The sequence below is a fragment of the Centroberyx affinis genome, unplaced genomic scaffold (genome assembly GCF_046629955.1).
Source record: "Centroberyx affinis isolate AG114_WGS23_722 - 3 ecotype Tasmania unplaced genomic scaffold, CSIRO-AGI_Caff_v1 ptg002859l_1, whole genome shotgun sequence".
NCBI classification, from domain to species: domain Eukaryota; kingdom Metazoa; phylum Chordata; class Actinopteri; order Beryciformes; family Berycidae; genus Centroberyx; species Centroberyx affinis.
In genome coordinates, this window is record NW_027280994.1 from 148,837 (window position 1) to 159,645 (window position 10,809).

A 10,809-nucleotide genomic window follows, 5' to 3' on the forward strand; every position below is an offset into this window, starting at 1 on the left:
TCCACCAATAAAATTAGGTTTTTTATTTAGATTTTACTTTGTCCTTTTCTTACATATTTTTTTATTACATAACAATACCATTTCAAAGCTGTGACATTTGACATTTGATCTTTGGCCCATATTCTCATTATAAAAGATGCTGGAAGTTACATTCCTTCACGGTTTTTGGACAAATCCTCTTTTTTAACTCCTAAACTTTCTACTCTATACACTGAAATTGTTTTACAAAAATGTTTTTCATTATCTTTGATCATAAGATAAACATGTTCTCTGTTCATGTGGAGAAAGGTTGAACCTTGTTTTGTATATACTGTAGTTACACAGGCAATAAGTAGCATACTGTAAAAGGCTGATGAGCTCAGACTCATAAGGCACAAATTTATCAGCCTTTGTTATATTTACAGGTGATAACAAGTATGTCTGAGTACGAAATAACTCCAGTGAATTCGAATACCGTATATCCCATTATGCTGCAATTCAATATGTACTATAAAATGGGTAAAGTATGATTTTTAGAGTGCTGTTTCTGTGTATAAGTGACCTTCTGTGCTTTACTAATTATTTTGTGAATATTGGACATATTGTCCAGTTTTGACTCAGTATTAAATGTACATAAATATATTTCATTTTTTTGATCTTTTAATTTTCATACATTACCACACCATACCTTATTGTAAATACGGCAATAAAACTGTTTGTTGGAGATAAATCTACAGTATTTACTATCCAGTGTGTATCTACAGTGTTGACCTTGTCAGTCTCTTATCAATAACGGTATATCATTTCCGACATTAGTATCAGTGTTCAAAGTTTTCATTAGAATGATTTGTGTAATAACTCAGGAACTGTTGTAAAATGTCCACTGTTCATTTGATATTACTGCTATATGTTCATGTTATTTTGTTACTATTAAATACATTTTAACTGTAAATGTTTTTGGGACTTCAACATTTCATTTTGTGACAATGACTTCCTTTGTGAAATGACTTCACTTTTATTGTGAGAAAGAGGATCATGCAGTGGGGAAGTGAATATACAAAGGAAGAAAATGAATCTGAAAGCTTTTGTAGAGCTATATGCAGTGCAGGGAAAACTACACTGAAACTGTAATTAACCAGCTAATTACTACACAATAAAATAAATTACTTTCTAACTACCCTCAAAATAATGTAGTTTGTCAAACTAACACTTCAGTCTTTAACTGAGTCAATTTCAACATATCTGTGTATTTTGGCGCAACACACATGTTAATAGCAAAGCATTTCGTTATTAACATATGCTTGAAAGTAACACAAATAAGTGTTGTCCTAAACTAGACACATGGATGTTTTAACATGTATTTTAACATCTGAACTCAGATTTGGGTCTGTAATGTCATATATGGTATGGATAAATCATATTTTTAATATAAAAAATGGGAAACCTTTTGTTTTTACTTCATCCAATTTGCAAATTAAAGTAAAAAAAATCTGATTTAATGCGTTTTCATTTCAGACCTTAAGACAATAAACACTAGAAGATTTGAAAGTTATACACTTTTATACATAACTTATACATAAGTTGAGGGTGATGGGGTCCAAACCCAATATTGCATGTTAAAAACAAGAAAGAAAGAAAGAAAGAAAGAAAGAAAGGAAGAAAGGAAGAAAGAAAGCAATAAACACCATAGATAAATAGAAATGATCAGGCAATATGCTTGAAAAATAACTTAATTTCAAGCTGATAAGTTGAAGCAGGTTTTTATTTCTTTCTGTTCTTTTCTTTCCTCTTAATTTTTTCATTGAATTCCCCTGTTGCAGTACTTCTGTTCTCGTATAAGCTGTATAAGCTGTAACTCACAATGCTTCGTCAATTTCATATTTATGAAAAAACAAACTAACTCACTCAACAAAACAAAACCCCTTCCCTTCCCCTTGCTTCCTGTTTCGAGCGCCACTCTGCTGGGCTTTTATTTTGAAAAACACCACCCGGAAGCAGTTGAGCTAATGCAGGTGGCGTACATCCTGATCATTTGACAACATTCAACATTCGCTCTTTTAGAAAAGATGTAATGTATCAATACTCGGCGGATTGCGTCCATTGCGAAACAAGCTACATTTGGGGCCAATCTAGATGTTGTTGAATTCGACAGAGGAAAACAAACAGCTAATTTTCTGATGGACATATCACAGTATTGTGCGTTTTCTTAGTACCGTATTGCTATTTTACTTCATCGATGGAAATGAGTATGGACATGTAGCATAGACATTTCTCTAAAATATCTTCGACTTTTCATGTGTAACAGCCTGCTGTCTGCTCCGAGTGGGAACTCAGGTCGCATACCGTGTTAGGCCTGCAGTGTATTTTATATTCTGTGTATGAAACATCAACAGGGTCGCGGATTACTCTGCAAATAAGTCAGAGTACGACTGCCGAGTGAGGTTAGAGTTTACATAGCGCAGAAACACAATGAGTTTCTTCAGTTTTGGGCAAAGTGCAGAAATCGATGTAGTTCTGAACGATGCCGAAACGAGGAAGAAGGTTGAACACAAGACTGAGGATGGGAAGAAAGACAAATACTTTCTTTTCTACGATGGCGAGACTGTTAGTGGAAAGGTGAATGTCACACTGAAGAACCCTGGGAAGAGGCTGGAACACCAAGGGATCAAAATTGAGTTTGTCGGGCAGATAGGTGGGTGTTTCTACAAAAAAATGAATCCAAACTGTTTTCACACAAGTCAGAAATGAAATGCACCAGAAGGCCAGAAATGTCAGTAGCCTGTTGATAATACTTGGTTTTCCTTTCTAGAGCTGTACTACGACAGAGGAAACCACCATGAGTTTGTCTCCCTGGTGAAAGACCTGGCAAGACCTGGAGAAATCACTCAGTCGCAGACCTTTGACTTTGAGTTCACTCATGTGGAGAAACCTTACGAGTCTTACACAGGCCAGAATGTCAAGCTCAGGTAAAAGGGGAAACAAAGCTTGAACATTCACTCTGCTTTACACTACCAATCTGACTTTATGTGTCACTCTTTAACTTGTGTTTACCATTAAGCTGCCTGTCATGTGGTTACACTCCTCCTCAGTGAGACTAATCCATTTTCACTGTTTATGTCACATTCATTTTGCACTAAACATTACGGCTGGGCGATATGGTTGAAATCAATATCATGATAAACATAAGAATTCTTTATTTTGATATCGATATATATCACAACATGGTTCACGTATGCAAAAATCACATGTTCAGTGATCAAATTGATGTTCATAGCATTAAACTGTGTGCCACTGTTAAGTGTGATGTCAAACAAAACTCTGAAATTTTCAAATAATATTCCTTAAATTTAATTTTTTTCATACCTCATTTTGTCAGAGTTTTAAAATGAAATGTGCTTGTTATCAAAAATTTGGACAGCAGAATTGTGAATCACGATGTACAAAATATCTTCATATCTTCACAATATAATTCCACTGAAAGACGGTAAATGATAATATTGAATCATCACCCAGCCCTACTAATGAGACAGTATCCCACATTTTCACAAATAGCCTATATATATATATAGTTAAGACTGTAGTAATAGTAGTTTGATTTGCTCTATCTCTGTTTGTTCTGTTTGCAGATACTTCCTACGGGCCACGGTCAGCAGGAGGCTGAATGACATCAGTAAAGAGATGGATATCGTGGTTCACACTTTGAGCACTTACCCCGAACTCAACTCATCCATTAAAATGGAAGTTGGCATCGAGGACTGTCTCCACATCGAGTTTGAGTACAACAAATCCAAGTACGACTTCAGGAAACATTAACTCTCCACCCACATTTGTTGTAATTAACACACAAGTCACACTTTGTAAATCTCTTATCCAAGTTATAACAACAACATCACATCCAGATCACAATAAGCGGACTGTGATTTCAAGAAATGAGGTCATGCAGTAGAAGCCCAGTGAGGACATATATCTTATTACATTTCATTTTATTTATGCCATTTACCTGTGAGAACGAGTGATAATTTTCTTTGTTTTCTCAGGATATAGAGTTGTTTTTGTTATTATTTAGAGATAATACATTTAATTTTCCCAAGATAATGACACAATTGGCTCATTATTTCGAGATAAAGTAATAGGCATAGAGCAATTATCTCGTTATCTCAAGAAAACTAAGATTTGTTTCTTAAATGGAAAATGGCGTAAATAAAATATGAATGAATATATGTCCTCAATGAGCTTCCGTAGTTTGTTATGGCGTTCTCGTTCTTGGTTTTCGACTTGTAACCCAGTCTGTCCTCTAACAGGTACCACCTTAAAGATGTAATTGTGGGAAAAATCTACTTCTTGCTGGTGAGGATTAAGATTAAACACATGGAGATCGACATCATCAAACGTGAGACGACAGGCACCGGCCCCAGTGTGTACCATGAAAATGACACTATCGCCAAGTATGAGATCATGGACGGGGCTCCAGTCAGGGGTAAATGACACAGTAGATCTTAAACGATTTTCATATTCTCCTCATTCAGTCATTACTGTTAGGAGAAAGATGCAATGAGTTTTCATCCAATCGCTTATGGTGTATCATATTTCTAGGAGAGTCAATTCCAATCCGGCTATTTCTGGCTGGCTATGATATGACTCCCACCATGCGAGACATCAACAAGAAGTTCTCTGTGCGCTACTACCTGAACCTGGTGCTGATCGACGAGGAGGAGAGACGCTACTTCAAACAGCAGGTACTGACAGGAGACAAACTAGCTCAGTGTTGGGATCAGCGTCACGTTTGGAGGACATGTACATGTAAGGCGACGGCAGGGGGCGTGTACCAGAATTTAGATTCAAGGACCCGTCTGAGTGAATCACATTACGAGCTTGCTAATAATTAGAGTTGGGGTCAATTCATGAATGAACTCATCAATTCCAATTCAACCGAGGAACTGGAATTTGAAAAAACCTACAGGAATTGGAATTGAATTGGAATTTCAGGAAGTTTAATTAAATTCAGTGAAATCCTGTGAAATTCCATGTTCGCTTTTTCTTACCACATATCTGAGATGACACATATTGTTATATATTATCAATACTGAATATCATAAAATGTTAAAGGAACCTTTCAGGTGATATTTGAAGCATAACATGTAATCGTAATACATACATTATGATTGAATGTATTTGATTTGTTTAACTGTCATTTTTGGATGCATAATGTTTACTTTAGAATGTTTAGCAAGTCTAAACAACCGCTCTTAGAAGTGGAATTTAATGGAATTCCAATTCAAGTTCCAATTCTGTTTCCATAGAGCTGGGTACAATTCCAATTCTAACTGCAGGAATCGAATTGGAATTTACTATGCATTCTCAATTCAATTATTGAATGAACCCCAACCCTGCTAGTCAGAAATATTCAGGAAGTTTTAAATGTTTCTTTTCACTGCTCCCCATCCTCTTCTTAAAGGAAATCACACTGTGGAGGAAAGGAGACGTGGTGAGGAAGAGCATGTCCCACCAGGCCACCATCGGCGCCCAGAGGTTCGAGGGCTCCGCCGCCTCAGAGAGCGCACTGGAACAGGCCGCCAAGGAGGAGAGCGGGTAGAAGCCGCCGCCCTCCAGTCTCCTCTCCGAAGGCCGCGTAGGTGTCCGCGGCGGAAAACGGCGGAGGCACCCGTTAACCCACAACGTCAGATGAAGCGGCCTTCCTTTGTTTGTCGCGGCTGCTGAAAAAAGGAGGAAGAAGGGAGACCGACATACATGTGAACGACTACAAAAAAAAAAAAAAAAGAACAGTTTGCATGAGCCGTTCCAGGCGGCTGCGGGCTGCTGGTCTTGTCCTTCATCGTTAACACTTATTTTTTTATGAGAATCAAACTAATCACCCTTTATGGCCTCCTCCTGTGTAAAAAACCTTTCCCAAGAAATTCTCTAATTTCATTTTTAAGCGATCATCCTTTTGTTTGTCTCGACATTCTAACGCTTTTGGGGGTAAATTCATTTTAATCTAACTCTTGATTATGAAACTGGATTGTCATGGAGTTTCAAGGAAATGTAATGGATTTCCAACATTCCACATTTAATCAAATGCATTCCTAACATTGTTGTAAGGTCAAGAAATCTGAAATAACTTTGCACTGCTATATCTTGCTGAATACATTATTATTAGTTTGTTTTCTTTGTATTTGTGTGTGTTTGCACAAAAGAAATGGTGGAATTGGAAACTGGAATGGGAATTAGTTTTTTTTTCCTTTTTATTGAGTGACAGGGCTTAAGTATTATCCCAGAAATTCTCTGTAAATAAGAGCAGCTATGAAAACCTGTTATCCTGTGCCCTGTTCAAGCTTGTGTACGTTGATTATGCAGTACACACAGTGCCACAAAATGACCGTTCATATTCATATGCTTTACCTCAGCATTCCAGTGGTGTTAGGGGAGGGTGTCTAAGTGCTCGTATTTAAGGTCTGATAGTAGGAAGTCTTCTGTATCTTCTTCATTAGAGACTTGAAAGTTGTGCCTAAGTGTATCTAGCAAATGAAATCCTCCTGCCTCTAACATAATTTTAGTCTTTTAACCAGAGAAGAGTACAGTAGAACTATCTATCTTTTGCAAATTACTAATCAATTATTATTGTCCCCAAAACTCAAATAAATTGATGCCAAATGAAAATCCTCAGACTCGGTTGTACTTGGCTGCAGAACTGAGTGAATGTGTGCATGTCAGACATGATATACTCAAATAGAGTGGGAGGACAAAACAATGGAAACACCACATGAAAAAGGACTTTTGTATTGAAATGACCAAATCATAGTTACAAACACAACTAAACAGGTTAGTCATATTAAGTCGATTGCTACTTAGCACTATGTGCCAGCTTTCAAAGAGGTATGGCAATCACCATTTTTATGAGTTTTCAAAGCTGCATACGGCTACTAACAAAGTTCCAAAGATGCCAAATAGTTGTCTTCTGAATTGCAAAAACCACAAAATTATTTAATGTGGCAAGGGGACCAGTTTCAAATATGACAACATGCAGTAGGCTAAACATGAACAAACTGCATTTGCAGAGAGGAGGAAAGGTCACAACTACAGGGACAGATGTTAACATGATAGCTGAAAAACACCACAAATCTAAGGCCTCAAAAACTACCACAGAATTAGACCAACACCTCTGTGACAGTCTCAACAAAACCTGCACATCGTAAACTTGACAAAGCTGGTATTTATGGCAGGACTGCCATTTGGAAACCACTTTTATCAAAGACCAACACAAAGAGATACAAGAAATATACAAGAAATATGGGCTTATGAGTGTCACCATTTTTCCTATATCTGGACATTACATTACATTTGGAAAAGGCCAAAAATTGCATTTGACCTGCCAATGTTAAACATAGTGGTGGATCTGTAATGGTATGGACAGCCATAGGAGCCATTAGGTCTGATTACTGCTATGCATGGTCATATAATGGCCAAAGAATATGACTGGACCAGGGGCACCCTATGGTACAAAACACTGTTCCCTCATGATGATCCCATATTCCCAGATAATAACGCCCTCATACACACTGTTCAACAAATTCAAGAGTGGTTTCATGAACACACACAGGATGAAGTCAAAAACATTTGGCCTCCCCAATCATCAGATCAAAAACATTGTTGAACCTTTGTGGGAAGTTGTGGAGCACAATATGTGAAGTAGAGTTTCACCTCTTCACCTCATCCAGGAGGATTGAAGCTGTTCTGGAGGCAACCGGTGGCCTTACTCAATATTAGATACTTGATATTCATATATTGTCAGGTGTTGCCGCCATGTATTTTTTAAGACTGTATGTAATGGTTGATGAAAGTACTGTAAAAGCAAAGCTGGCTCTGTAACTGTTACTGGTCAGATAGTGGATCTCCTGACATGGCCAAAATGATTGTTGGTAAATAAGTAAATGGGTCGTAGTTTGACAAAATTACTTTTAATAATACTCTCACAAGAAAAACAAAACAGTACAGTATAGTAAACTAATTGCATTTCACATAAGCAGTGGATTGATGGTACAGTAGGTTGCTGCTTCATAATTTCACCACATCATGAAGCATCATCAGCAGAAACATCACCTGGTCCAAATCTTCACAGCGGATCTTTGTTCTCCAGACTCAGGACAAAGTCAAACTCCTCTGGAGGCAAAATGCAGAATGAGTGTGACTCAGTGTTTACAATTAGCCTACCGCTATTTACTGAGTGAGACCATAAAAAAATAGACAAATATTAGTTTAAGTAAACCTCAGTAGCAGTGCAAAAATGTTCCACCGGCTGAACTACACATGCTGTCTACGTACCAGTGGTGAGCGGCTGGACAGACAGCCGGGCCCTGGTGAAGAGCGCCATGTCCTTCAGCGGCCCTCCTTTGGTCTTGTGCTGCAGGTGGTATTTCTTCAGCTCAGACAGAGGAACAAAACGCTTCATCATTCTTTGATACTGGACGTCAACCTGAGAAAGGACAAGTAAAGAAAACAAGTTCAGTCCCGATCATCTGGATTTCTATCAACAACTGTAAACAGTGAATATGAAAATACTGGGTATACAATTCTTAATAATAACAATAATAATGAAAAACAAAGCTGGATCATTTTTAGTGACCTAAAGTATACCTGGAAACAGGACAAATATGTACTAATACAGAGAGTATTAATAATGTATATAAAAATATCTGCTTTAGAAATAGGCTGGATTTATGTGTTTGCATTAGTTGTTATTCCTGAATTATTTTACCATGCTCCATTTGGGGTTATCTGGTTTGCTGGATGCATCAAAATGGACATCTTTCTTGTCAAACTGAGTGTGGTCCACATATGCTTCCTTCACAATCTAGAAAAGGGAAATACAGCTGAAATATCATGCTTTAATACTGATACGGACTAATACGGATACTACCAGCTGGGAAGGACAGTCTTACTTTCATGATTCCTGCTACCCCAGGGTCCTTGCAGTTGCTGTGGTAGAAGAACGCCAGCTGCTCTTCTTTCATCTCCCTCATGAAGTTGCGCGCCTGCAGAGGATAATCACAATTTGGAAGACATGTATTTTCCCATGGAGAGTGTACAAAACATATTGTATGTGTTGTTTTCTCTTGCTGAAGGCAGTTCCCTGGTGCATAATTTGCATGAGGCAGGGGAGAATAAGATTGGAAAAAAGCCTCTTCAGGCTATTGTGATTGTGTTTTTGTTCTGTTGTTGCTCATTTCAGGTCAGCATCTTTTCATTACAGGAGTCAATCTAGTGACACTACCTGATAATTGCGAACACCATCCCAGCATCCAGTCTGATTGGGCAGAGCCTTCAGATCCTCAATCCCAAACTGCAGAATGAACAAGAGGCATTAACCGCAAGATTGTGCAAAAACAAAAGACTATAATAATCCAGTCATCAGGTGCTGATGAGGCCGTCTCTACACTGTTACCTTCACGTCGATTCCGTTCTCGAAGCGGCTCTCGGGCTCAGACTTCATCAGCCAGTGACAGAGCTGTGGGCGACCGTCTGATGCTTCGCCTTTAGTGCTCTCCTGTTTTCCAGTCGCATCAGAAGCCGAAGCTTTTCTCTTCCCCCGAACGGTTTGAGCAGCAGGCTCCACAGCAGAGACCATTTCACTGTCGCCCTTTTCTGCATGGTCATCTTTAACTGTAATGTTGAGGCAATAATCATCATTCAGTTCTATCGCTGATCCAGAAAATGATCAACCTGTTTTATTCTTTGTGAGTTTCCTCACCTGATTTTGCTGCTCTTGTAGTCCTGGTCCTTTTCTTTGGTGCCATCTCTCACAGTCTACAAAGAGCCATGTTTTGAACATGCAGCATCACCCATAATAGAGAAGAGCATGGACAAAAGTATTATTACTATTAAGATGAGTGGTGTTTACAAATATACTTATTTAAAGACGAAAGGTAAGTGTTGTATATTTTCATAGTGAAGGAAACAAGAGATTGTGTACATCATGGGTGATGTAGGCTGTAATACACACCCTCCAAATTATTAGGAGTTTTTAAACAGATATGAATGGAGCTTTTGAAATAGAGCTTATATGAGAAAGGCTCCTAGATATCAAGTGCCGTTATCATTATGGGAAATCCATGAGTGGCATCCAGTGTATAGGCCTATCATTTTGAGATAGAAATACTTTTTTGTCTGGCATGACACCCTCTGTATGCTTATTTTACCCTCTTAGTTTTGTGTCCTGGGCTTTATATGTGTAAATGTTGCCTTGACGTGATAAAATAGCTGATATCTAGAATAGAATCTTGTCTTGGAGGTAATGTTCATCCAAGGCCTATAACAGCACTCAGCTGATGATAGAATAACCATTAACTATTTGCAACATTAGTGGGACATGGCACGTTATGACAACCGAGCATCTCTGCACAGCAAACCTGAACAACACAATGTACACGTGGGTTACAGTTTAACAGAAACGGTAATTTGGTAAGTAACATAGGCTAACAGTGATAAGTCTTACCTGAAAGAGGCGCAGTCAGTCAGTAGTCAGCCATCAAAACTCATCAACCCGCGCAGTAGAAAAAAATCCACACACGTGACACCAACAGAGCTTGGCGGTGCACTTGATTTATTTACCGGTTAGTCCCAGTGTGGCGTTGTGTAACTATATTATTTTATACTTTCCAGTTAACAGGCTGCCTTTCCGTGTAACACAGGTTAACATATATTTTAACCCGACCTTGTCTTACTTTTGATTCATCTCGTTTTAACTCCTCGCCCACCTTCCGTTTTCATTTTTAGAGAACTACATTTCCCTACAGCGACGGGGTGGCTGTGACATAAGCATAACATCCATAACCC

General features: G+C 38.3%; 2 protein-coding genes across 2 annotated transcripts; one reads left to right on the forward strand and one right to left on the reverse strand.

Moving 5' to 3' along the window:
* Positions 1–1,982: 1,982 nt before the first annotated feature.
* On the forward strand, positions 1,983–6,623 carry LOC139658263 (vacuolar protein sorting-associated protein 26B-like). Its single transcript, XM_071536349.1, has 6 exons — positions 1,983–2,671; positions 2,789–2,945; positions 3,606–3,770; positions 4,281–4,456; positions 4,573–4,715; positions 5,435–6,623. Exons 1-6 carry the CDS (start codon positions 2,449–2,451, stop codon positions 5,570–5,572), a joined length of 1,002 nt encoding a protein of 333 aa, XP_071392450.1. The 5' UTR covers positions 1,983–2,448; the 3' UTR covers positions 5,573–6,623.
* A 1,310-nt stretch (positions 6,624–7,933) lies between these two features.
* Positions 7,934–10,723, reverse strand: thyn1 (thymocyte nuclear protein 1). Its single transcript, XM_071536351.1, has 8 exons — positions 10,469–10,723; positions 9,725–9,780; positions 9,419–9,636; positions 9,248–9,316; positions 8,916–9,008; positions 8,732–8,827; positions 8,299–8,449; positions 7,934–8,136 (listed from the first exon to the last, which is right to left on the reverse strand). The coding sequence occupies exons 2-8, from the start codon at positions 9,768–9,770 to the stop codon at positions 8,090–8,092; spliced, it is 720 nt and encodes a 239-aa protein (XP_071392452.1). The 5' UTR covers positions 9,771–9,780; positions 10,469–10,723; the 3' UTR covers positions 7,934–8,089.
* Between the last annotated feature and the right edge of the window lie 86 nt (positions 10,724–10,809).